General features: G+C 43.4%; 2 protein-coding genes across 7 annotated transcripts in view; one reads left to right on the top strand and one right to left on the bottom strand.

Moving 5' to 3' along the window:
• The window catches only part of prkcz (protein kinase C, zeta), a 114,981-nt gene extending 95,733 nt beyond the window's left edge, over window positions 1-19,248 (top strand). The window contains exons 17-19 of one of the 5 annotated variants that reach the window (XR_015117882.1): window positions 8,842-8,957; window positions 14,665-18,101; window positions 18,148-19,248. Coding sequence is in view for 2 of the 5 variants with exons in the window: in XM_086213936.1 (XP_086070062.1) it covers window positions 8,842-8,957; window positions 14,665-14,752 (204 nt within the window). In the remaining 3 variants the exon portion in view is untranslated. Of the gene's footprint in view, window positions 1-8,841; window positions 8,958-14,664 lie in introns of all 5 variants that reach the window. The other 4 variants (XR_015117884.1, XR_015117883.1, XM_086213936.1 and 1 more) reach the window with 4 other exon arrangements.
• Window positions 18,854-25,634, bottom strand: LOC147256042 (uncharacterized). Of its 2 annotated transcripts, XM_086213939.1 has the most exons (4): window positions 25,420-25,634; window positions 23,535-23,688; window positions 22,243-22,787; window positions 18,854-21,455 (listed from the first exon to the last, which is right to left on the bottom strand). In XM_086213939.1, exons 1-4 carry the CDS (start codon window positions 25,542-25,544, stop codon window positions 21,383-21,385), a joined length of 897 nt encoding a protein of 298 aa, XP_086070065.1. In that variant the 5' UTR covers window positions 25,545-25,634; the 3' UTR covers window positions 18,854-21,382. The 2 variants fall into 2 exon arrangements, with proteins under 2 accessions (XP_086070065.1, XP_086070064.1); XM_086213938.1 differs by having other exon boundaries at window positions 18,854-22,787.
• Window positions 25,635-26,446: the final 812 nt, after the last annotated feature.

Below are 26,446 nucleotides of genomic sequence, written 5' to 3'. Positions count from 1 at the left end.
CAAAGAATTGTCCAGATAAAAGCCTGATGATGCAGCACTGCAAGAGCATGGGCAATGCACACTTGTCACCTCTCAGGAGACTCTAGTGTACAGATCGGGGGGGGTCGGTCCTGCTTCACTGGGCCCTAAGTGCTTAGTTGAAGCCTGATGAAATGAACAACTTTGAAACCAACTGCAGTCCAAGAAAGGGAGTATAAATTCATTAATTTCTGCAATTCTTCTTTGAGTTTAAATTTTTTTTTTTTTTTTTTTTGCTAGCATGGAGGTGATATACAGCAGGTAAAATAGCTATCGAACACGCATACATTTCTAAAGGTGCTACTGACATGAAATGTTCACCAAATGTCAATAACAACCCGTGCAACCCACGCATGCAAAGAAATCAAACCTTAAATGTCCGTAAGTTAAGTTATGTGTTAAAAAATGGAATGACACATGGAAAAAGTATTGAACACATGAAGAAATGGCGGTGCAAAAAGGCACAAAAAGCCAAGACACCTGCTGAAAACTATCAGTAATTCCTAAGTACTGATGGCACCGGTTGCAGAAGGATTTCTTAACTTCTGAATGTTCCAGTGAGCACTGTTAGGGCCTCAATCTGCAAGTGGAAAAAGCATAATTTCACCGTTAACCGGCCGTGACCAGGTGATCCTCACAGGATTTCTGACAGTGGAGTTTAAAGAATTATCAGAAGAGTTGTCCAAGAGTCAAGGACCACGAGTTGAGAGCTTCAGAAAGACCTGGAATTAGCAGGTACAATTGTTTCAAAGATAACAACTGGGACTCACTCAGCAGCCATGGCCTGTATGCATGCTCACCACGCAAGACTCCATAGCTGAAGAAGAAGCACATTGAAGCTCATTTAGAGTTTGCTGAGCAACATTTAGACAAGCTTGTGGAATACTGGGAGAATATAGTCTGGTCAGATGAGACCGATGGTGAATTCTTTGGATGCCATGATACACAGCATGTTAGGAGGTCAAATTGCACTGCATATCACCCCAAAGTTTGGAGGTGAGGACATCATGGTGTGGGGCTGTTTTTCAGCATGCGGCACTGGCAAACCTCATATAATTGAAGGAAGGATGAGTGGAGAAATGTACCGAGACATTCTTGATAAAAATCTGCTGCCATCTAACAGGATGATGAAGATGAAATCAGGGTGGACATTTCAACAAGACAATGATGTCAAAAACACAGCCAAAGAAACTTTCACTCAGTTTCAGAGAAAGAAAATAAAGCTGCTAGAACGGCCCAGCCAGTCACCTGACCTGAATCCAAGAGAAAAATCAATGGAAAAAAACTAAAGATCCGAGTTCATAGACAAGGCCCAAGGAACCTTCAAGACTTGAAGACTGTTTGTGTGGAAGAATGGGCCAAAATAATGCCTGAGCAATGCATGCAACTAGTTTCTCCATAGAGGAGGCGTCTTGAAGCTGTTATTACCAACAAAGGCTTAATTTCATTCACAGTCATCTGTTTAAGGTTTGAAAAAGTCCTAATATTACATTGAATTGTGTTTAACCTCTACACATCTGAAATTGAAAAACACTTGCACAACATTTAAAATACAGAAATCCCCCAGAGTTCATGTCAGTACTCGATTTAAAGCCCACCACTTCTGTATCTGTTGTGTCAAATGTTAAACTTTAATTTGCATTTATTCCCATTCTAGAGCTTTTGTCTACCCACTTGATAAAAGACAGTAGAATAATGTTGCAATCGACTGTGATCTTCACTTAGAGACCATAAAGACACACTTCCAGCTGATGAAGCGATGGCTGTTGATACTTCAACATGCTTCATTCAGCCTACAGTTCATCACTGGATCAGGCTGCACGCTGCCTCCCGACAGACAGCTGCTGTCAGCTGATCGCAGCTTTGACTCTACAACCTGTCAGCTCACTTAAAACTCATGTCACAACAACAAACACAGAGTAAATTCTGCACTCCCACATTTAATGTCACTTAGCTGTGAGAACAGGACACAGCTGTCATTACCAATTCTGATTTGCCTTTGTCAGACATGACGGGAGGTGTCTACTGTATACATCAAGAGGTAAAACAACACAGAGAACACACCCTCCTATTTATGAGTTCAGCAGACATGAGTGAGGTGGAGCCCCTTATGCGCCTGTGTTAAAAAATAGATGTGGTTAGCCAGATTGGTTGCAGACTACTGCTGGGTGCATTGAAGCGCCTCGTCTCTAGAGAGCAACAAGGCAAATAAAAGTGAATTCCTAATCACACATATGCACACACACTTTCACAGAATGTGCATTAGCACTGTGTGTGTGCAGCTGGGTTAATGATGGCGAGGTTCAGACGCACCAAATAATTTGAGATCAGTGTGAGCGTGTAGAAGCGGTGCAGCGTGAAGGATCTGATCATCTACTGTGCGTTTGTTGGTGGAGCGGCAGGCAGCAACCACATCTGCCGCTGCTGCTGGGTGCCTTGGAAGAGGAGGGGCTACCCAGTTGGCACTTTGCTTGGCAGCCTCTGTCATAATGAAGGTGTGTGTGAACGGGTGTGTGAATGGTTGAAGGAGCTGCAATTTGCTTTGATTGCCATTAAGATGAAACGGTGCCATACGACTGGAACTCATTCATCAGTTAAACACCTGAATAGCTTGGTTGCTTCACTGGATGTTTCTACAGTGTCTGGTAAAAGGAAAGTGAGGGATCAAGATGCCTGGAGCTGTTAGTGGATATTTTAAAATAAATATATATATATACCAGCATGTCGACGATTAGTGCCAAGTCTATGTTTGACAAATGAAGTAGAGTTAATCATGCTGGAAGTAGCTAATATGTATTAGCTGTATTCCTGTTTATTCTGCTCCAGGTAAAAATTTGATAAAGCTGTAGGATAAAGAAAAATAATCATACTTGAATCACTGCTTCATGGTTTTATGCCTCCGCCAACTAATCAAGTTGCAGTTGACATCCGATTGTTATTTATCACAAAATGACATCATCGGTATTTTCCATCCATTTATTCTGTTAAGGGTCACGGGGGGGGGGGGGGGGGCTGGAGCCTATCCCAGCGGCTTTCGGGCGAGAGGCGGGGTTCACCCTGGACAGGTCACCAGTCCATCACAGGGCCAACACATAGAGACAGACAACCATTCACACTCACAGCCACACCTACAGTCAATTTAGAGTATCAATCAGCCTCGTCCTCAGTAGATGTTGAGCCAGAACTCGAACCCGGAACCTTCTTGCTGTGAGGCAACAGTGCTAACCACTGTACCACCGTGCTGCCCTCTGAGCAACACATATAGCATCATATTGAGTTTTAGATGGCTTAAGCTACTGATTAAATACCATGACAGTTTCAACTCTCTCATGTTCTGATAGCGTTCAAAAAGTTTACGTAATCCAGTTCTGTCGAGAGAGAGAAATGCAGCAGTGGGAACCGCAACATATCACAATGCATAGCTTTTCCCCAGTGAAAAGTTCTACACAGATTTGTTTTCAGTTTAACATTATACTATTAAAGCACCATTAATATGCCTTTTTTAATCATAAATTAGTGCAAATGCTAATTTAAGATGAATTAAAGCCCTTTCAGTGTCCTCATTGTTGCAGTGTCCCTCATGGGACAATTATTTAGGGTAGCAGATAGTATATAGGAGCATAGAGGATGAAAACAGTTTTCTGTGTGTTAATGAGTGCTGCCATAGTGCCTCTGAAGTACACACCAAAGGCAAACGAGGGAAAGATATCAAAGACAAGAGAGATTCCTGAGCCCAGCGACAAAGCTCCCATGTAGCGCTGAGGGAAAACAAGTTGACAAAGCTTTGAGAGGTGGAGAAGCGACGCTCTCTGCCCTCAAACTAGAAACCTGTCTCCAGACCTGACAGGCCTGGCACACTGCGACTGTTGTTACCACATTTTAATATTCATCAGACAGTTCCTGAGGGAGCGCTGAGTTTTCTCTCTCTGAAGAGATGACATATTTGAATATCATTTACCTGCCGTCCTCTTTTATTCCCTCTCCAAATGCACAGTTCCTCATTGCCAGAGAAGTGTCAAGTTGATGAGAGCTGAAAAGAAATTGATCATTTGGAGGTGGTGGAACTGCAATATACTATTGTGAGTCACTTTTTGTTGACACTGAGATCAAATTTTGACCGGAGACCAAATACCCATCTACCGTTTTTGCACGGTGTGGACATGAATCAGGACGAGAAACATAACTGAAATGAAAATGAGATTTGGCACGTTAGCATTGACAGGGGAAAGATGTCAAACTTCTGTCGTCCGTGATGCCCTGTGGACTCCTCTCACAGCTTGGCATCCTATAGAAGTTTTCTTCTGGATTGTCAAGAAGCTGAATGATAATGGTTGTGGTGCAGTGCAAGTCCAAGACAAGTGTTTTTTGTTGTTGTTCATTTTGAGAGAGGGGTCCAATATTGCCTGATTTTGCAGATCATGAGGAAAGTGGAAGTCAGTCTTTAGAAATACACTGGAAAGTCATCAGAGGACGAGCCATCTGGAAAATCCAATTCACTGGTGGCACAAACCTGATTGCTAGAACCCAAGATGAGCTCATGATGGAACATAATCAGCCAAGCCAGCCAAATAAATTGGTCTCCCCACTTCTACCATGGTGGTAAAGTTTGTGGAGGATAAGATCGAGCAAGTAAAGTTCAAGTTCTTGGGAAGCTGGTGACAGCTCTGTACACATGTGAAACTTAAACCCACAGGAACTCAGAAGAGAGGGTGATGGAAGTCTTGAAACTCTGGTTGAGGAGAAGAATAAATGAGTCAGGGCACAAGTAAGCATAGAGACATCAGTGAATGCTGTCGGAGGTGAAGAAGAGAGAACTGTGAATGTTCACCCAGATAAACATAAGGTGTAGAGGTAGGTGTGTTTTACAGCCACCAGGTAAAAGTAGAATTAAGAGGTGTGTGTAAGTGGGCAGTGAAGAAGGAAGAGGCAAGTTTGGATGACATCATCTCCTGGAGAAGAGATACTGAGTTGTCAAAAAGAGGGTTAAGGTCATTTCCAAAAATACCTTTTGTACACAATACACAATGCTTTTTTTTTTTTTGTTCTCTTCATTTTCTCTATAATTTCACTTACATGTCTCTGGTAGTTTCTGAATAATGCTGTTGACGGGCAGATAAACAAATAGAGAAAGACAACCTCCATGACATTGTTTACCACAGTGGTCGCAAACTTAAAATGTTTCTGTGTGGTCCTCAACATTTACCAGTACAAGACTGTCATGTGACTGGTTTACTACTGCCTCGTTTTGCTCTAATAATTAATCACGGAGATTGAGTCGTGTTTAAATAACTTCAAATCTACAAGCCTGAAACGTTTGCTTTCGACCTTGTATTGCATATCATTGCAACATTTGCTTGCGTATTTTTTCAAGGATCATTAAAAGATAGATTTTGGTGTCATCTGCATAGAAGTGTACTTTTTTATGGTTACTGAAGATTGAACCTTCATGTGTCTCATCATATTGGTCAGACTTGAAGATTTGTAGTCTTGCTTTTTATTTTCTAAAATAATCATTTTGAAGCCAGAGGGCGTAGCAGAGCCATTCACCAATTTTGAATCGGTTGTCGGTCAGCAACGGTCTCCAGTTTTCACTATTGAATGAAATGCAAGGTAGGATTGTCTGCTAATGTAATACGCCACGGACACCACTCCGGTTCCATCGGGGAATATAGACTCAGACTTTCAGACTTTTATGCCAGACAGTGAAAACCTTCTTGTAGTAAATATGTAGTGATTGTCAGACTCACTGCACTAAATCACCATACCTTCGTTACACGTAGTTTTCTGATGCGATGAGAGATCATTGCTGACATTACTCACCTTGAGTCTAACCTCCATTGAAGTGGTTTGGATCACCTACAAAACGGTTTTCTTGTTTTTTATCCTGTCTGAACGTCTACTGGAATATTATTTAATAGGACATTGCAATAAACAGTTCCAGTACAAAGAACACATTTTGATGTGTTGCATAAAGAGTCAACGGCAATTTCTACTTTGTAACTCCTGTTCCAAGTCGCGCTTTTTACTGGGCTTCATTGAAATGACACTGTAATTTTACCTAAAAACAAAGTACAACTCTGGTTACGACTGTAAACTAATGTAAGAAAACTAAAGCTCTCAAAGTCAAGTAAATGGAGATTTTTTTTATAATGTGACAGTGATGCTTCCAAACAGGCTTTTCCCCTATTGTTTTTATGATAGTGCAGCGAATATTAAAACTTGTAAGCTTGTTCCTCACTGAGAGAACTTCAGTTAATCAATCGTAACTATTTTTCTCTTGGTAAAGAGAACATGTCATTTCATTTGCACAATTCAAACCATGAGTGAAGTGAAAGCACTTGTCCTCTCTAGTGTAAATATCCTTGTTCTTATGAAGATGTGCTTTCATGCCACGGCGGAGGACAGTTGGAGAGACAGCGAGAGAGCTCAAGTGATGGGCCACTCGTGGATGTGTTGAAGTGTATGACGAATTGCGTCACATCTGTTGACTTTAGTTTGTCTCTGAACGCATCACTAGCTCCCTGTCTCATCATCCAGTCCTGTCCCAAGGATGTCTCTGGAATACGCACGCATGCGCACACACGCACACGCAAACACACACAGGAACTGCCCCTGAGGCCAGGGGATACATGAAAGAGGTGAGCAAGCGCCAGGGCTATAGAGGCGATTCAGGGGTTCTGAGATCACACAACCTGTGTGTGTGTGTGTGTGTGCGTGTGTACATGTGTGTGCGTGCATGCGTTTTTCAGATTGGGAGACACAGAGAGAGAGAGAGCGGTACAGGGTTCATTCCTGGCCTTTAGTGTGCTTCATTACCACCACACAGAGCTTGAGCCTGCCCAACAACACATCAGAGAGAATGGGGAAAGTAGGAGGAGAGAGGAGAGGGATGTGAAAAGATAAAAGAATTGACAATGAGTAAGACTGAGACAAACGGTGAGGAGAAAGATGGAGACAGGATGTGAGGGGGTGAAGCTGATGGAGGAGTGTAGGTTGGCGCTGAAAAAAGAAATTAGCAAAGAGAGAGAGAGAGAGATTGGGGGAAGGTAGGCCAATTTGACAGAGGGAGGAAAGTCAGTGTTTTTTGAGGCGACGCTCACAAAGAACTTTGAACCACTATCACTAATGAAGCCTAGAAGATGTTGCAAAAACCAACAGGCGAACCAGGGGGGAACTATGAGGGAACTAAACACACACGCGCAGGAAACAAACAAGCAAGCAGTAAGTCTTCTTCAGGGAGGATAAAGAAAGCAGTCTAAGTTTTAGAATCAAACTGTTCATCCAATCCATAGCTCTCTGTTCACAGAAGGAGTGAGTGAATAAGTGAGTGAGTTAGTTCCCCCATTCCTTCCTCCAGTCATTCGCTCCCTACTTCCCTCATTGCTTCCTTTCTTCATTTATTCACTCCTTCCTTCATTTGTGTCCTTTGCTGCTTCATTTCTTCCTCCCTTTTTCATTTGCTCCCTCCTTCACTCCTTTGTTGCTTCCCTCCTTCTATCATTCGTTCCTTCCTTCATTTGTTCCTTTCTCCATTCATTCGCTCCCTCCTTCCTCTGTTGCATCCTTTCTTTCACCATTTATTCCTTCCTCCATTATTTATACATTCCTTCCTTCCTTCTTCTGTTCCTTTCTCCATTCCTCCGCTCCTTCCTCCTTACTTAGTATCCTCTTCAACGATGAAGCCCTTCATATGAGGACCATCTCATCTACCATCTTTATGGTAAACATTAACTCAACAACAGTTTTCTTGCAGTAGTTGAACTTCTCTCCCTACAAGCGTGCCACTTCAGTGTGTATGACTGTAGTATCTGCTATTGTAGTATCTGCTACTGTAGTATCTGCTACTGTAGTAGCACAAAAGCACATCCATCTGTCTCAATGTCGCCACTGTCACATCTTCAGAGGCAATTTGACTGCCATTGTTGCCAGACACAACTCTGAGCTAATCATTCCTGAACGAAGCTTCGCCGCCATTTTGTGAGCAGCTTTGACGATGCAATAAGAGATTTAGGGCACACATCCTGGGTGATCTGAACCTAAACTGCGCGGAGATGAATGTGACCACATTGAGGGACCACCTGCGGGATCAGATCAAACTCATTCATGCGATGAACTCTGTTGACACAATGTGTCATTTGAAATTGTTAAAAGCGAGGAAAAAAAGTGCGAGGCGTTCTTTAAATAAACCTACATAGAAATGTATTTGTGTGTGATCTTGAGCTGTTATGACCTTGATTGGGATGCCTTCAACTGTATTACAAGAAGCACTATAATGACACTGTTTAATTGCAAATTTAAAGGATGTTTAGAATGTCGTATGGAGAAAAATGTTTGTGTGTGTATTTCATGTTTTACTGGAGGGAACATGTTGTGGGTGATAGCTAAACATGAAGCATGTTTATCAGCCTTCAAGCCCAATCCTGGCTCCACGAGACCTGAACCTTAAATTGAAAAGTACAACGCTAAAAAGGATTTTTTTTCTTTTTTTTTTCAACTCTGCTCACACAGCCGTTTACTTCAACATTGTAAAAATGAAGTGTGGATGTACTTCAGGACTTTAACCTTTTGGTTCTGTCAGTAAATTGTTCAGTATATAAATTGATCTAAAACTACAGGAAAAGATTTCTGACTTTCATTTGGTAGAGCTAAATTATCACAATGAGGAAACCAAGTTGCAGGGCGAGATGCTCTCATTCACACGTTGCTGTTGGTTATTATTGATGTCCCTGTTTCCTGTAATTGTAGAAATCGGAGTCTTTTTCTCCTGTCTCACTGACTGATATACATAATACATGTGTATGTGTGTGTTTGCTTTCCCCTCAGCTGGAGAAGAAAGAGGTGACGCCGCCCTTCAAACCTCAAATCTCGGATGACTACGGCCTTGAAAACTTTGACACACAATTTACTAATGAACCTGTGCAGCTAACACCAGATGATGAGTAAGTAGTGCTTCTTAAACTCTCATGGCTGCCATCATTAAAGTCAATCTTGTGTGAATAATTCACAGCTCCCTTTCACGTGCGTATCAGAGTCGACGCTGCGGTGTGAACACTTTCCGTCAGTCAACATTTCAAGTCGCTCAAAGTGAGGACTTTGACAACACTAAATATTTAGGTATCGCACCTCAAATGGCAAGTTTACAGTGAGAGTGCGATGAAATATTCCCAGTAACGTTTTCAATAATTCCATATCAGAGAGTTGCAGCTACTTAGCCCAGCTGGCTAACGTTAGCGCTGATTCCCAGAGGCCTGCACAAGGAGGCATTTTCAACATGTCTTACGATGTCTTGTAGTGCGATGACGTGAACAGACTGAACACATGCAGTAGGGATGCAGGACGTCAATTTATTTTTGGCAGATATTGTTACAAGGCACATTTACTGATGCCAATATCTGTGTGAAAACAACATACGAAAACATGTTCACGTTAGGAATGTTACAAATATTTTTCTTCATTTTCAAAGCGTTTGTTGTTCAAGTAAATGATCAAAATGTATTTTATAAATCATAGAAATTATTTCCTGTAGAGTTTTCTCATCACAGACAACAGATGATGAGCGTAGAAGAGAAGTGCCATTAGACAGATGTATTGAAAAAATAAAAAAAGACTGATATCAGCCAATACTGACGATGTCCCGATATTATCACGCGCCCCTGAAATACAGTTGTGACGAGAGATGGGACCAGATTGCGTTCTGTAACTTGGACGAGACCTTGAAGCCACCAATCCATGCACACGGGTCCCATAATCTGCTCTTGTCTGCATTAAGATTTTACTGGTCACGCCCGTGCTGCCGCAGCACCTGATTCTACGCGATACACGTCTTACTGAGATATGAGTTTTTGCATCATCCGCATGTCGCATGTGGTGTTGTATTCGCAACGTGATGATGTCGCATGGAAGTTGACCTTTTGGATAGGAAATGCCATCACTTCACCGTGCCAGGTCTTTTCACATTTGTGTGAAATAATAAAATAAAATATCATTCTAAATGCAGGAGCTGCTGGATAATAAGGAATAAGGAAGTGTTGGGAGGTGGCAGGACACGGCGCAACAGGAACTTCCAGTGTTAATTGGAGCCCTATTAAATGCCCATCATGCTCCGCACCCATGACAGATTCACCCCCACCCTATACCCGCCATCAGTGACTGGATTTGATTCTTCAAACCGGTCGGGGTGGGGGGTGGGGCATCTTTGCAGCTCATTAAGGTGCTGGAATGAGGCAGCTCTGAAGTTCATCCAAACTCATTTGTGACAGGATTTGATGACTGTAGTCCATGACAGACTTTTAGGCAGCCAATTGTGGATGTTGGGGGTGGGGGTTACTCTCCACAGTGGGGAGGAGGGGAGATGAGTAGGGGGAAGGGGGTGGAGAGCACTCTGCCAGTTCAGTAGTGGAGATATCAACCTGGCATCAAACACCATGCCACATCAAAAGAAGACGCACGCCTCCTCCCTGCGTCTTGCACTTTATCTCCCCATCCCTTTCTCTTCTCTCTGTTACCAAGGAGAGGGCTGACGTCGCCCACTCCCGCTAGGAGGGGGTGATGCAAAAAGCTCTCCAGTCTCCCCTCTCTCCCACTCATGATGGGCTTGGCACAAGAAGAAAGAGAAGTGAGAGCCGTGTTGGGAGAGAGAAGGGTAAACCCTCCATGTTAGAGATTTTTCAGTGCGACATTAAAAGCCAGGATTGCTGGGGGGCTGTTGCCAGGATGGTGGTGATGGTGGGGGGAGGGGGGGGGGGGGGTTCTGTGCCAGCTCCATCTTAGAAAATGGCAGCTTCAGCCGGGGCCCAGGGAAGCATATTTTCTTGTAGTTTAGCTGTGGTCCTTGGAGGTGGTTGTCTGAGCCTCTGTCACAACGCTGCTCCTGTTCTGTTTCAGCCATGCATGAACACTTTTATTCATTCTTCTACTTTCTACTTTGTCTTTCTAACAAATTATTCGCCTGCTGGTGAAAACAATCCTACACTGAGTCATATACACTCCGTGAGTCTGATTGGATTTCACTGCTGTGTGAGTATAAACATACAGCACATCTAAAAAAAAGGCATTTTGCCTCTCAAGTAGAGTGTCGAGCTCTTTTAGTACTTCTTTGGGACTCCACAATGTCCGTATTCCTTCTGCTATCAGCCTTTTAAACGCTGCAGGAACCTGTAAAGTCGCCGATTTAAAATCGAGATCGCAAATAAAGCTTGCTTTGAGCTAAAAGTAGGCTGGCTTGAACCCTCCGAGAACCGGAAACGCTCTAGTCGGCTTATTTTTGCGTGTGAGTCAGTGAACATTTGGCTGGATAAAGAAGACGTGAATTACACAAGACGATGCGCTCAAAAGTTTTAAAAAGTTTTTGGGCAGGTTTAGTCGCTGCTGTTAGCCGTCGGTCACTTCAAACTGAATCCGCGTCGCTTTCTGCATTCTGGAGTCACGTAGAGGTGACGCAGGAGAGGAGAAAAACACCTTTGTGAGCTAGTTTTGTTACATTTTTTTGGGGTCCTTTAAAACAGTATCCTCGATTGTTTGTAGCTATTCAAGCATTAAGGGGTGGATGCGGTAGTTTACGGGATAGTATTTGCTGAATGACTAGCCTCATTCTTCTCTCCTCCTGGTCTGTCTCTTCACACTCCTCTTCTCTCCTGTCCCTCTCCTCCTCCTCCTCCTCCTCCTCCTTTCCTCTTCATCTGGTGCTTTCAAGTCATAAGCCTGGAAAACAGCAACATTTACACTGGTGAGCACACTGTTTGTTTTGGTCAATTACCAAAGCTCCTCTCCCGTCTCTTTTGTGCTTCCCTCTCGGTGGTCTTTCGTTCTGCCCCCCTTTTCCATTCTAAAGCCTAAAATATAATAAGACCGTATTTTCATCTAATGGTTGTATCGGGTGAGAGTGCTTCACGTGGGATCAGATGGAAGAGAAATATTTGCTTCATCAGTATTCTAGTGCGCAAACTGTAAGAAGGCCACTATAGCATTTCATTGACTATGTGGGTGGGATCCGCAACCTGTTCGACACTTGCAGTGGCCCCTGAAGTGAGACCCCCACCCACCTGGTGGAGACCAGGGGAAAGTCCATTGAACACACCTATTGTTTTAACTTCAAAGCCCCCTGCTCGGTGTGTTCAGGGAGAGAGAGCCTCTCGGCCTTTCCCAGCGACAGGCCTCCTTTTGGGCTTCAGCTTCTTGTCTCACCATTACCACACACACACACACACACACACACACACACACACACACACACGCACGCACACACATGCATGCACACGCACACAGTGATGAGTAAACAGCCTTTTGCTGAAGGAGAAGCACAGTGTTGCTAGGAAAGTACATTTATTTTTACCCATTCACTCAGAGCCCACTAGTTCTGGGGCTCCAGTGATTAGTCTGTGCCGTGGTCTGACATCAGCTTGAATAGACGCCATCTAAGAGGCTTGTGAGCATTAACACAGAGAGAAACACAGCAGGAAACTTCAGTTCATCAGGTGTTTCAAGCTGACGCGGTCCTAACTTTTTTGCAAAACAGGAACAACAAGAACTAAGATGGTTCCAAAGCCAGAGAAGTATGTAGATGATGTGACGCTCGTCGTAGAAGACTAGAAACACATTTACAAACAAAGGTTTCAGCCAGTCTACTACGACTGCAGTCTACTGTTATGAAGGAGCAACTGAAAACAACAGTTCAAACTGACGGTAATCCAAAAGCACAAGATTTGTTGTGCAGTGTGTGTGTGTGTGTGTGTGTGTGTGTGTGTGTGTGTGTGTGTGTGTGTGTGTGTGTGTCACCTCAGTCTCCCAAACTGTTGGACCGAGAAGAATTCTTAGACTTTTTTTTTTTGAGGTGTGGTTTGTAAATCTCCAGGGTGATGTCATGCACTCCAACATGAATGAAGTTGGAAATTGACCTCTCCCTTGACTTTTATTGTAAAAAAACAACAACAACAAAAAAAACCAAAAAGTGTAAATGGAAGAACAGGATCCTTAAAAAGATGAACCATTTAATATCTGAATCTGTTGCTGACACTATGAAGAAGTTTGAGTTGACAAGTAGAGGAAGAGTAAAGATTGTGTTCTTAAGTAGGTGAATATGTACACATTCACAACAGGATGGGAGTGCAAACAATGTGATGTGCAGGGATGAGAATAAATGTAAAATTGTGAAGAATGAAGATGAATTATTAACACTTCATGTGCTTGAGGTAGAAGGGTGCAGATATATTTGAATCATTTCCATCCATAGATTTTCTACAATTTATCCTGTTAAGGGGCTGGAGCCTATCCCAGCAGCCTTCAGGTGAGAGGCAGGGTTCCCCCTGGACAGGTCACCAGTCCATCACAGGGCCAACACATAGAGACAGACAACCATTCACACTCACACCTACGGTCAATTTAGAGTATCAATCAGCCTCGTCCCCTCTTGATGTCTTTGGACTGTGGGAGGAAGCTGGAGTACCAGAGAGAACCCACACAGGAACAGGGAGAACATGCAGACTCACACAGAAAGATCCAGTGCCTGAGCTGGGACTTGAACCAGGAAGCTTCTTGCTGTGAGGCGACAGTGCTGACCACTGCACCACCGTGCCTCTTATTGGAAACATTTGAGAATCATTAACATTTAAGAAACAGTGTGTGACGTGTGTGTCTAGTGTTCCAGGTGTAGTGTATATGCATGCCGTCTGACCCTGATGGCCAGCAAGATAAAGACTAGTACTAACTTCAGAGTATATTCATACATCCAGTATATTTAGTACCTCAACCGCATTCTGTTAATATGAAGTACTACACCTCCATGGAAACCTCACAATCACTTCTGGAAGCACTCAAACATGTGTGTTGTGCAATATGAGGACATAAAATGTCATAAATTATCAAAAGAGAAACACAATTTGATTGTATAGAAATAGATGTCAATTATAGACTGAAGTGTTTGTACAGCCGATGATCTTTTGTACCAGAATGCGTTGAGAAAATGACAAACGGTAGCTCTCATCATAATACTGAAGAAATCGGACCAAGAAATACTGTTCAGTTTCTTAAAGCCTGAAGAGGCGGATTCAGCGGGCTTTTCTATCAAAATAACATTCAACAACAAAAAGATATACCAGTAAACCAAAAGATATTTATTTATATTTTTTGCATAATTTATTTCACAAAAATTGTAAAAATAATAAATAAATAAAAAAGAATGAAAATTGAATTCATGTTACATTTTTGCGAGTACCAGTAAGTGTTTTCCATATTTTAAAGATACCTATTGACACATATCGTTCTGTTTAAATAAAACCTTCTGCAGGTCAACAGTTAACAGGTTTTCACATCCTGTGGTTTTAGTCAGATTACCCAGTTCCCCCGGGGAGTGCGGAATTCTCGACTATTTACTTTTTAGGTGACACTTTAAAGTAGGCGAATCTCACTGGATGATGTGTTGTGTTTGTAGAGTTTCTGGTGATGTTGAATGCTGTTATTCGATCTTTCGGCGGCAGGTTTTAAATGCTGAGGTTTTTGGATCCCGCCGCCAGTCGAGGGTGAGCGGGGCCGATGTTCGTCTCTGAGAGCTGTCCTGCTTGTTTGAATTTGATTGAACCTGCTGTGCCAGGTGGAGGAGAGGTACAGTGATCAAACAGCGGCTGATTCCTCCCTGTGTCTGCTTCTCCTCAGGGACGTCATCAAGAGAATAGACCAGTCAGAGTTTGAGGGATTTGAATACATCAACCCCCTGCTGCTATCCACAGAAGAGTCGGTATGAAACCCGCCCGCTTCCTCCTTCGCTCCCATCCAAGCTGCCGTCTCAGCCACGATTCGCCGGCTAGCTGAAACTCTGAAAGTAGAGGAAGAAGAGAACAGGATGGGAGGATGGACCCCCACCCCACTCCCGGACCCCGTCAACAAGCAGACATTAGAACGGGAGTGTCCAAGGGATACCACTTTCTTCTGTTTTGCAACAAAAACACTGAACTAGAAGACCATTCCTCCACCGTTGCGTTGTCCTCCCCTTCTGTTTTCGTTCCCTTCACTCCTCGGCCCCTCCCGACGTCCATCCTCCTGTCCAAGGGTGAGCAGCTTGGTCACATGCCTGCCGTCACCATCACGTCATATCCCTGGATGATCAGTATGACACTTCTGCTCAAGAACTTTTACACGCACTTTTTTTGATCAACTGTTGTTATTTTTTAATCTTGTAAGGGGGGGGGGGGTGCCTCACGTGATCAAGAATGTACAACGACGAAGGAAAAACTAAGTTATTATTGTACTATAATGTAGGTATTGAATGAACATTTGACGATGCCTTTTATTGATGCAAGTGGCCCGCTTCATCCTCAACTTTCATTGGGTTTTTGGTTTTTTTGGGGGGAGGGGGTGGGGGGTTAGTTGTTCTTTAAGAAGTGCCTCAAAGATCAAATGAAGTACCATGTCTCTGATTGCACTTAACATTTCTTCATCCACCATGACGTCAGTAGGACAAGACCAGCCGGAACCAGGACCAGAGGGGGGGGGGCTATTGCAGGAGCACAGCAGCTGCTTCAAACGTGACTGTTTTTTCGTTTTTTTTACATTTTGATCGGATCAACTGACAGACTTGTTGAAAGATGCGCAGGAGGACACAGCATCAGCACCTGATCCCGATGGGAGGACCGATGAAAGAGCCGCGTCCTGGTTAGACAGCAGACGTCACAGTCCTGGATCTGTGACAGTTGACTTCCTGCCAGTCCCAGCCTGGCAGCTTTAACACCCCATAAGGCCTCATCCTCCACCCAGCACAAAGTTAGTTGGTCAGTTTCACCCAGCAAAACCGTCGTGGTTCAGTAGTGAACGCGCTCGTGCCTGTGGTGTTCAGGTGAGACGTGGTCAGACGCAAAAGGAAGCCCCTCAACATAAACCACATGGAACGTATACGGATCAGCATTTCTCTGCTATTGAAAGAGCACAGTATCCAGTGAGCTGTTCACACACACACGTAGGCACCCACACGACAACAAAAACATTCCAATGTGAAAGATTATTATAATGAACACCACCATGTTTAATTTCTTTAGTGAAGTTTGATAATTGGCAAACAATTGGACCAATTATGGCAGTACACAAGGATCAAAACCAAAGAATTGAGAACGGATCAGAGATCAGCTCTCCCTGTGATGTCAAAACAAAACAAAACAAAACAGAACATGCAAGTTGAACAAAAACCTCCCACATCCAACTCTTCAGATCACATCTTCTACATTCGCAGTCAAATAGAGCTGGTGTCACTGTTGGAAGAGGAGCGTGTATGTACCTGTCCCTCACAGAAGAATGCCCTCATATCCAGTGTGGGGGTTTTTTTGTTTTTGTTTTTGCAAAATCCAGAATCTTCTCTACACACAAAGTCCAAAAACAAGCCCTTTGTGCCCATTTTTCACTGTTTATCTAGCGAGTAGACGCGCTCAATGCACTAGGTGATTAAAACAGGTGAAGAGCGGAGCTCCATGTTGGCTCCAGAGCCTCGTCTGTGTGCAGGCCTGCTGGGCCTGCTTAGTTTGTCCCCCTGCGTGACCATCTGCAGAAGGTTGAGGCCATCAAGTGACCGGCTGGTTGCGCGCTGTACAGTGGAGACATGCCTCCTTCTAAGATTGGCTCCTCAGATGAGTTTATCTCCTTCGGGAGGGAAACAACTGAAATGTTGCCAAAGTCCGACTGAAATCCCCCAAATTGTATTTTTTTTTTAGTCTGATGATTTTCAATTATTGATGTGATTCAGATATAAAAGGACGAATGTGCAAAAATGTATCGATGAATCCCTTCAGTGTACATTTTATTTTCCTTTGTCGCTTCATTTGGACTCAAACAGCCACCAGAACTCTGGGATTCATTTACTATTCACGTTCGTTGAGAAAAAAATATATACACTGAGGCCACAAGATAAAACTTGTTCCCCCAGTTTAGTTACTCTATATTTTTAAACATGTCTGGTGGCCACGAATTAATTAAATTGAAGGAACAAGTTCTATCTTGTGGCCTCAAAATAATTCAATCGTTGGTCTATATCTTGATATGTCTATTTTTTGTTCCCTCTGTCCACCAAGAACAAGAATTCTCTCTCCGGGGCCACACCAGGGCTTCGTAGTGTTCACACATTTCAGTGTAACAGTATTTCCATCACTTCATTAGAGCTCAGATGAAGTGACGTTGCAGCCAATCAGCTAACAGTAACAATGACTGTAAACTGTGACGTCAGCTGTCATCACTAAGTCATTTAATGAGTTACAATCACAGAGTTTAATCAATAATGAGTCATTATCAGCCTCCGCACGTGAACTGTTTGATGCTGTACATTGAGCTGCCTTCCTGTCATTCATTCTGTGGCCAACTGGGGGCAGCAGGTGGTCACACGTGTAGGAGCAGTAACAGCTGGTGTGTTCAGACCAAAACTGAGAAAAGTTTTCATGACTCACCGGATTGTTTGTTCCAGTTACTCGTACATAAACATTAGAAATCAACCGGCAAATATTCACCGTCGTCACACCAGTTCTGTCTGCCGGTGGAGGTTCCACGTATGTTGGAAAAACCAGATGGATGCTCTTGTAACTGGGCTCATAACAGCATCCGGGGATGCGCACACATCCATCCCTCCACCCACACACACACACCTGTGTGTGTCATGATGACTACTGCGGTGACCTCACTGCAATCAACGGATCCAAATAGTGCTGAAATGACATCAGGCACAAATTATGGCGTCTGCAAAAACTTGAAGCAACTTTAAAATGCTTGTTTCCTGAGTTTGGATCAAAGCAGAAACGGATCGTTTGACAGGGTGACACATGAATTTCTTATTCAACTATAAAACTTGTCGCCCGTGCAGTTGATATTTGCATCACTCGCCTCATTGACTTTGTTGGTCTGAACACATCGTTGGAAATTTGAGATTTGAAGACTTTAACATTTGTGCATTGAGCACTTTTGCTAATTACTTCACACACAGGGCTTAAAAAAAAGAGAGAGAGCCATACTTCAACTAATATTTTGAAAATCCTAGCAACAAGAAATGATCAAACAGGAAGCTCTTATACTCAGCAACAGGAAGCTGGTCTAAAACATGGTGGTCCACACCTGTAAGAACCGTGAAAGAACTATTAGGCTCTAATTTGAGAGCGATAGCTCATTGAGGTCCTCACAGATGTGTTCACAGCTCTCAAAATGTTTTTCTTCTCCTCCTGCATCATTTCTTTGTAACTCAAAAAGGCAGAGAGAGCCAGCTATGTATATTCCTCCTGAAGCTAGTGGCGACAAGCTAACAGAACACTTCTGTGTTTTTGTTTTTGTTGCAGGTTAAAGTGTTTGTGGATTACTGAGCATTCGTCTGGATAAAGAAGACCGCAAGTACGGACGATATACCAGTACCAGACGATGAGCTTCAGAGTTTGTTAATGGACATTTTTGGACAAATTAGCTGTTGGCAGTAATTAAAACCCATTAGCTTCAAAATAAATTTACTTGCCTGGCACAAAAAGGAAGTAATGCAGGAGGAAAAAAAACATAATTTGTGAAGGCAAAATACCCTAACTGGGTGAGGAATCACTGTACTGGGCTCTGCTCTGACACGTACGAGGCGCGGTCTCAGCCAACGTTTGTAACTACTGGATCAAATTAAACGGGGATGAACGTCACAGAGAGAAGAAATTTGTCTCCTCGTGTGCTGAGGAAAATCGGAGCTTTCCACTGGCTGAGAATGGGATGATGAGATCTGACCTGTTCCACATTGATAACGACATCATAGGGTTAATTAGCTGATCTGGAGTCAAAGGCAACGGCATAGATCGAGAGAGGAGCCACAATGAAACAAAGCTCCCTCTTCACCCCCCCCCCGCCCCAAATAAAAAAAAAACACTTTCAGGCATTTTATTAACGTCATTGTTGATCTTCAGTCACACCAAGCGATACATCAGTGTCATTCTTCTATCTAGAGGGACCAACGAATGATCTTTGAACCACCGTAACAGAACAGTGAAGGCTACGCCAACGCCTGCCAGAGAATCTTTTATTTAAATATGAACTGTATCCAGGATTTTTGTTTCCAACATACTGCTGGTCGGCTTTGCCTCACCGCAACTTTGTAAATATCTGTAATTATTAAAAATGATACTGGTTTTCCGTGAAGTGGCTATTATTTATGTATTTGTTGAAGCTACGGCTGAAAATCTTCACAGATGTTACAGTGTGTGTGTGTGTGTGTGTGTGGCCTGAGAGTTTTGCCTCACACATACCAGCACATCCTCAGATCTCTGATCAGCTCTTAATAAGCTCACAGCGAGAGACTGGAGAAGATAATTAACCAATATGTATCATCCTGCAACATTTTCTGCTTTTACTGAACATGTAGCGGATATGTTTGAACTGTTTTCAAGAAATTAATGTTAAAAAAAAAAAAACAGTCCGCAAACCAAATTTCTGTGTATTTCATCAGCTCAGTCACGTACGGCGTGAGGGAAGAATCTCAGCGAAGGGGAAAAACTCTGGGAAAAGTCCAGTTGACAGAGACGGAGCAGTTTGAGTTGTTTAACGTGAGGGTTCCCCACGCAGTTTTTTTTTTTTTTTTTAAATCCTGATTGTGCAATTAATCAGTTTCTGTCGACTCCTCTGCACCTCACGTCAACGAAAGGGGCTCAGAAAGGAATTGCCAGGAACACCTGAGGAGCCATCGCTGTGTCTGTCAGCGCCATGGATGTAGGAGGAAACATCGATACTGTTATTATTGAGTCAAAAGGTTTTACTCGCGCGCGGGCACACGGATTAACTTCCCACCAAACCTGACCTCTCACCTGGTCTGTGAAGAGGTAGATGCTCTTAAAGCAGGTAAGTAAGAGGCCAATTAAACGCACCTACTCAGGAAAAATATTTCATCTTTCCAGGTTCCATATCCAAATATCAGGAAGTAGGATATTTGCTAAAGGCCAAATGTGTGAAGATTCTATTCTAAATGGAGTATTTCAGTACTGCAGAGATACAGCAGCATGTTGATGGTCTTCTACGGACTTCAAAATCATCCGTTTGCTGCAACCATCTTCATTTCTATTAAAACACGGCTGACGACATGATCGTTATTTCTGATAAAAGGAATCGCATTGCCGTTTCGGTCGAAATAATCATGTTTTTTTTCGGCGTGCTTCAGAAGCTGGTCGGTGGAGGCTCGCCTCAGGGTCAGCAGCTTCACGAGCCCGCGGAGCAGCAAACATCCTTTCGGCTGATTGAAGCCCTCACCGAGAGCTCAGTTCAACGGGAATTAAAGGTTTTCGGCTTTTTATCCGATCGACTTTTTTTTCAGTCTTTTTTTTTTTTTTTTAAACGAGATTGCGTAAAATGCAGTTGACAAAAAAAAATGAAAAGGGTTGTTAGGAGAGGTGAAGAATCTGCAGGCTTGTGCAAACATAAACACAACTCAAGAGGGGAAAAAAAAAACAAATGCGAGAAAACACCAACAACTAAAACCAAATCCAAGAAGCAGGAGATGAACTAAGCTGATGAGATTTGCGGAAAATTCATGCATTACACAAATTCTTAAACTGTATTTAAAGAATTTTGTGATTATTTTTTTGTATCTTCTGTTGACCACCATCTTTATGACCCAAACTTTTAGAAACATTCTAACTTTCAGTTCATATGACGTCAACAGTGGATATCTGCTCCCGCCGTCCGGCCCGTCTGCTTCAAGGTCACAAAGCCCAAGTCAAGGCCACTTCTGAGGACCTCACACAGCAGCAGAGTTGGGCTGATACGTACCGAGTTGATTTAACACTGGTTTGCTTTCGATTCTGGAAACATAAACGGCCCTTTCAAACTAGCCTTTTGAGTCCTGAAGAGAAACAGCCTGAGCTGGTGACTAAAGGAAGAAAAACTATTTTTAAATTGCCCTCCTAACATGAGACGTAGCTCATTTCAATAACTTGTGAAATCAGCCACTTTTACCAGACAATTTGTTGGAAAACAAAGGGCTGTGAAGCTTGAGAATATCCAGTCTTAGCTCGGCTGCAGGTTTGGGATGTTTGAGGCCTAAAATGAGTTTGTTGTTTCTGTGCCGCTGAAATACTGCAAACATGTTGTGAAAGCAGTTGCTGGCTGCGAGAGGACGTATCCCTGTTGCTGTTTGCTCACCTTCCAGATCCTCATTTGGCCATTGTGGCCTCTTGTGTGCATTCGCCACGCTTGAGATAAAACCCAGCATTTATCGTCCTCACTGTCTGGCACACACCTCTAATAGTGGGTCAGCTGCAGAGAGCCAGTGCGAGGTGTCACGTCTCCATCAGTAGTGAGCGTCTTTGTCTCTCTCTCTCTCTCTCTCTCTCTCTCTGTCTGTGTGCGCGAGGATGAGGAGCAGCTGTTGAGCAGCGGCCGTCAAGCCGTCAGCTCACCAGGTAACGTCCATGTTCATTTCAGACAGACACTGGGCCAGGTGGCTGTCACAGTCCATCTGGGTCCACCTGGACACACAAACACATTGAGACTCCAGGTTGCTGCTGAGCTCACAAACACCCACAGAGTCAGTGTCAGCTGTGTGTGTGTGTGTGTGTGTGTGTGTGTGTGTGCCGCTACTGCTCAACTACATGACGTGACTACAAGACTAAAGCTGTGTTCTGAATTGCGTCGGCTGGTATCTGTAAATTCAGCACACTCATCGTGCAGTGACTCAGTCTCAACCAGGGTGGGCTTGCTCCAAACGGTGGTTTCACACTTAACCAGAGGTGCTGATGTTTTTTTTTTGTCACCTGTCTTTGTTCTTCTTCTAATTCTTTATTAACAGTGAATCCCACACTGACATTGGGCAACGAGCACAGCGGTAAAGACGAGAATTTATCACCGACCCCAACATTACCGCTGGCTGACATGCTAACGGCGCAAAGCCATTACAGACCCAACAGGCTTTACTGATGGCTTCTGTCTAACTTACATCCGTGCACAGGGAGACATTTACCGTCGACGGGTCGCTACTGTCCCCTGTGGACACAGAGAAAGTTGAGAAGAATGCCACGCAGCTTCTGCCATGTCACCAGTATGGTGTTGGATGGTGTCCATTGTTCCTCGCTCTATTTTTTGGATAGTTCTGAGTCACATGGATGCTGGTTCCTCTGGACAGAGAAACAATAAAGTACTTTTTTTCTTCTACTTTTGCAGAATATTAACTTCAAAAAGAAATGTGACCCTGGCCCTGGATGTAGACATTTCCACCTGCAGCTTGCTGAACAAAAAAGATGGGTTGTCCATACTGACCCAACAGAGAACTCCAGCAGGCACAGGGGGCAGCTCTGCAGCCGTCCTCCTGCTACCCCACCATCACTCCTCTTCTCCTTCCCTTCCTCTTTATCTTCCATCACCTTCTTTTCACATTCCTGCTGCACTGGAACTCTGCTGCTGCAGTCTTTCACCCTGTTGGAGAGTGTCTGTCTGTCCACTTGCTGCTTCTCCTCTTCCAGTTTCTCTTCTTCTTTCTCTTTGATGTCCCTCCCCTCTTCGTCCCCAACCCTTGAAGGACCTGCTAAAGATGAAGGGCCCTGCCGGCTGTGGACGGGTGATTGACATGTTTCGGTGAAGTCTTGAGCTGACATCACCATGCCAGTGGTTCTTTGACCACTGTGAGGGGTCAGCAGTCTGCCAGAGTGGTCCGGTCCTGGTCTGGCCTGCTGGGAGGAACTGACTCCGAAAGGATCCGGACACTGGTCAGGCTCCGAACAAGGCAGAGCTGACTGAGGGAAGGGTGGCACCTCCTCACAGCGATCACACCAGAGCAGGTCATCGAGCTGTCGTGATGTTGGTTTCTGAAGCGACATCAAACAAACAAAAGATGACGTCTACAGGCGTCTAAAATGTGCTTTTTTTCTTTTCTATCCAGACAAAATCAACACCAGCTGATGTCAGTTATCAGTTAGACCCCATCACAAATCACATCGTCATTTTAAGATTTTAGTCGCATCAAAACTGAATTAAAAACCCGCCCCGCTAAATCAGGAGTCTAAATAAGTGGAAAATGTTTCTTTCCTCCATATGGCGTCGCTCTGGTATGATGCGATCAAGTAACAGGCACTGCAGCGTGTCCAGCTGAACTGTATGACATTACAAAATGACACCTTCACATATTTAAGAACTTACTATTAGGAATGTAAGAGCTGAGTAGAGCACACGAGATTCGAACATTTAGAGCCACTTGTGGAGCAGAGTTTTAACAATTAACCGATTGATTAGTGGATCAAAAGAAAGTGATGAGAAGTCTGGTGATCTGATAGCTTCAAAACATTTTGAGCAAAATGTCAAACATTCGCTCTTCAATCAAAGGATTTACAGCTCTTGGGGGGTTTTCGGCTGGTACATGAATGAAGGAGCAAAATGGACACGTCACATATTGCGATCATCATTCTTGACATTTTCTAGACATTAAATAGACCAAACTATTCACGTATTAATTTTAAAAGTCAACAGCACATTCATTGGTAATGGGAGCAACTGTTAGTAGCAGCCGTTGTGTAGGAGCGACGCCGACTGGGGAGGGATTATTTCGCGGAACCTACGCCTGCAGACGGACAAGGAAGGTCAGTAACCAGGTCCAAGTCCTGGTTCTCCAGGTGAGGCAGGGCCGACATCAGTGTGAAAGCCCACAGACTCTCCGCCGCGGGGAGCTGCTCTCTGTTCCACCACACCTCCGACCGGGAAACACACGGATCACTTCAGATGGAAAAAAAGAGAGAGAGATAAGTACGATGCTCCCGCCTTTTATCTTCCACAACACGCGAGTGTGACAAATGATGTCTGAAGAGTTTTCTGAAGAATAAAGACTAAGAACAGACTATGATCGGAGGAGGTTGTGTTATTTCCGGCAAACGTGGATGTTAATTTAATGATTTTACATGCATTTTTTATCTCTTCATTACAATTTATGAACTTGTTCTTTGATCCCATGTCTTCATAAAATATCAAAGAATAAAGATTTGTATTGAGTCTTGATAGAAACATATCGAAGTTACATTTTTAGTGCATTTTTCTGACATAATAATCGAAGATATACAGATGTGTGACGATTAGACCCTGTTGACCCATTTAAACTTCCATAAGGCAGACTGAGTTCAATTCATATACATCTGACGGCGGCCTTTTATCAGCTGATGTATACGAGTCTTTCTCCCAGAGGAATATAACAGAAAATCTAAAAACACAAAGCGTTAATAAGCATAAATTCAAATGAATTAAAGGTGTTACTTTACCACGATGTTACATACAACCAAGCAATCCGATACAACAGCCTTGTGATAAATCCTGTATGTTTAAGGTGTTCCATTTCTGTTGTCACGTGTCACAGGCAGTACACACTCCCAACAGTTGCACAACTGTCCATTCGAAGTTCTTTCGTTATCATTTCAATTCTGCGAATACAGTCAAAAGTTATAAATTCCTATATCTACATTTGCCCATTACAGGTTGGTGAATTAGAAAAAAATGACATAAAAATGTATTTTATGAGCGAACGCTTGAATGAATATTAAACAACTGAGGAGTATTTTATATGCAACACATTCAATCAAAACTCCGGTGATTTTTTTTTTTACTGGCGGATTAATTTCTAAGGCGGCACGGTGGTGCAGTGGTCAGCGCTGTCGCCTCACAGCAAGAAGGTTCTGGGTTCCAGTTCCGGCTCCATCACAGGATCTTTCTGTGTGAGTCTCCATGTTCTCCCTGTTCCTGTGTGGGTTCTCTCTGGTACTCCAGCTTCCTCCCACAGTCCAAAGACATCAAGAGGGGACGAGGCTGATTGATACTCTAAATTGACTGTAGGTGTGAATGTGAGTGTGAATGGTTGTCTGTCTCTATGTGTTGGCCCTGCGATGGACTGGTGACCTGTCCAGGGTGAACCCTGCCTCTCACCTGAAGGCTGCTGGGATAGGCTCCAGCCCCCCCCCCCCCCCCCCCCCCAGACCATTAACAAGAATAAGCGGAAGAAAATGGATGGATTAATTTCTATTTTTATCTCAGAGGAAAAACATTTGAGGACCATTCCTCACCAAACCCCATACTGATATCTGACTAATGTTCCCTGGGGGAAAACACCCCCCCCCCCCACACACACACACACACACACTATCCAACGACCAAGCTTTTACAAAAATGAAAAGGTAGAGTCTCAAGTGTGTGGTTTGCTGACTCTGTTTTGCTTATGAATCTTAATGAGAGATATACGCCTTTGAAGCAACTCCAAAAGAGCTCTATTGTAACATAAGGCGACAGAAGCATCAGGCTTTTCATAAACGTTGCATTTATGTCCTGATTTGTTTCAATTTCAGAAGGCAGGAACGAAACATAATATTGTTCAGATTTCAATCGCGGTTCGCGCTCTGGTTTTAGCATAGCACAAGTAATGAGTTACTTATTTGAAGGAAGAGCGTTTAAACCACTAACACCCACCCCTCCGTCGCTGCTTTCGCTTTAAGGTTCTTCTTCATTGTAGTCTTGGAAGAGACTTCCGGCGGGACCTCTTCGGAAGGTAACTTCTTTCTTTTAAGTTTTGACTTCGTGTAACTTACAGCCATGTCGTCCTGCGAGTCACTTCTCAAAAAAGCTTTGAATATCCGCGCGACGGATGAAGCGATCACTTCCTAGTTCCTGAAAATGTGACGTCATTATCCCCTCCAATCCGAGAAGCGCTTCTTCACGGGGAAACGCCTACCCGAACAACAGTTGATAAATAAACAGGTGCCCCAGCCCCCCCCCCCCCCCCCCCCCCCCTCCAATTTGGCACAAAACGAAAAATCTACAGCGGCTTCTACGTTCTCCTTCCCCTCTTCATGTTTTGCTTTCTTTAGAGCGATGTTTGATTTAATCATTTTTATTTTCATGTGCATGCGCCAGGTTAATGGTTTCACTGGCACTTCAGAGTCACAGCATTCCCTTGAATCAAAGTTGTCAAGTACAATAAATGCTATTTAAAACTGATGCATCCAAGAATCAATCTGTCAGTCCATTGCTTTAAAAATGTTAGCAACTTAAACCATTTTTCCTATTTTCATATTCCACTCAATTTTTGATGCTCATCTGTTTTTGCAGGTAAATAAAGGGGTGGGGCCTATCCAGCCCAATGTTTTCAAAGCCTGAAAATAAAGTGTTCTGAAATTTAAATATGACAGAGTTGATTGACTTCATGTTCAGCACATTTTGTGTGTTTGTATACATTTGTAAGAAGAGCAATACCTTTGTTTTTCAATTTTTACATCATGGCTGATCCATGACACCAATGGAGGGAAAAAAAATCCACCTCAGGGCTTAAACCTTAACATGGGAAGTTATGCCAGTTTGTGCCGAATGTATGCAATTCTGTACAGTATATTGTGACATACATTGGAAAGGATGTGTGTGATGGAGCATGACTGACCCCGAGACAAAGCTCCCCTGTACAAAATAAGAACATCGTCCTTATCCTATCTGATCTCAGGCA

This window comes from Aulostomus chinensis, chromosome 9 (assembly GCF_037954235.1).
Source record: "Aulostomus chinensis isolate RoL2024-O1b breed Wild chromosome 9, RoL_Achi_v1.0, whole genome shotgun sequence".
In the NCBI taxonomy this organism is placed as follows: Eukaryota; Metazoa; Chordata; class Actinopteri; order Syngnathiformes; family Aulostomidae; genus Aulostomus; species Aulostomus chinensis.
The sequence above is the reverse complement of the archived record's forward strand: the minus strand, read 5'-3'. Positions and strand labels throughout refer to the sequence as shown.

Coding starts and splice junctions, on each gene's coding strand:
- LOC147256042 (XM_086213938.1), bottom strand. CDS start 25,544: ATGGCTGTAAGTTACACGAAGTCAAAACTTAAAAGAAAGAAGTTACCT. Junction 23,689..25,419: donor GCGAAAGCAGCGACGGAGGG/GTGGGTGTTAGT, acceptor TTCCATCTGAAG/TGATCCGTGTGTTTCCCGGT. Junction 22,788..23,534: donor TTCCTTGTCCGTCTGCAGGC/GTAGGTTCCGCG, acceptor ATGTCGCTTCAG/AAACCAACATCACGACAGCT.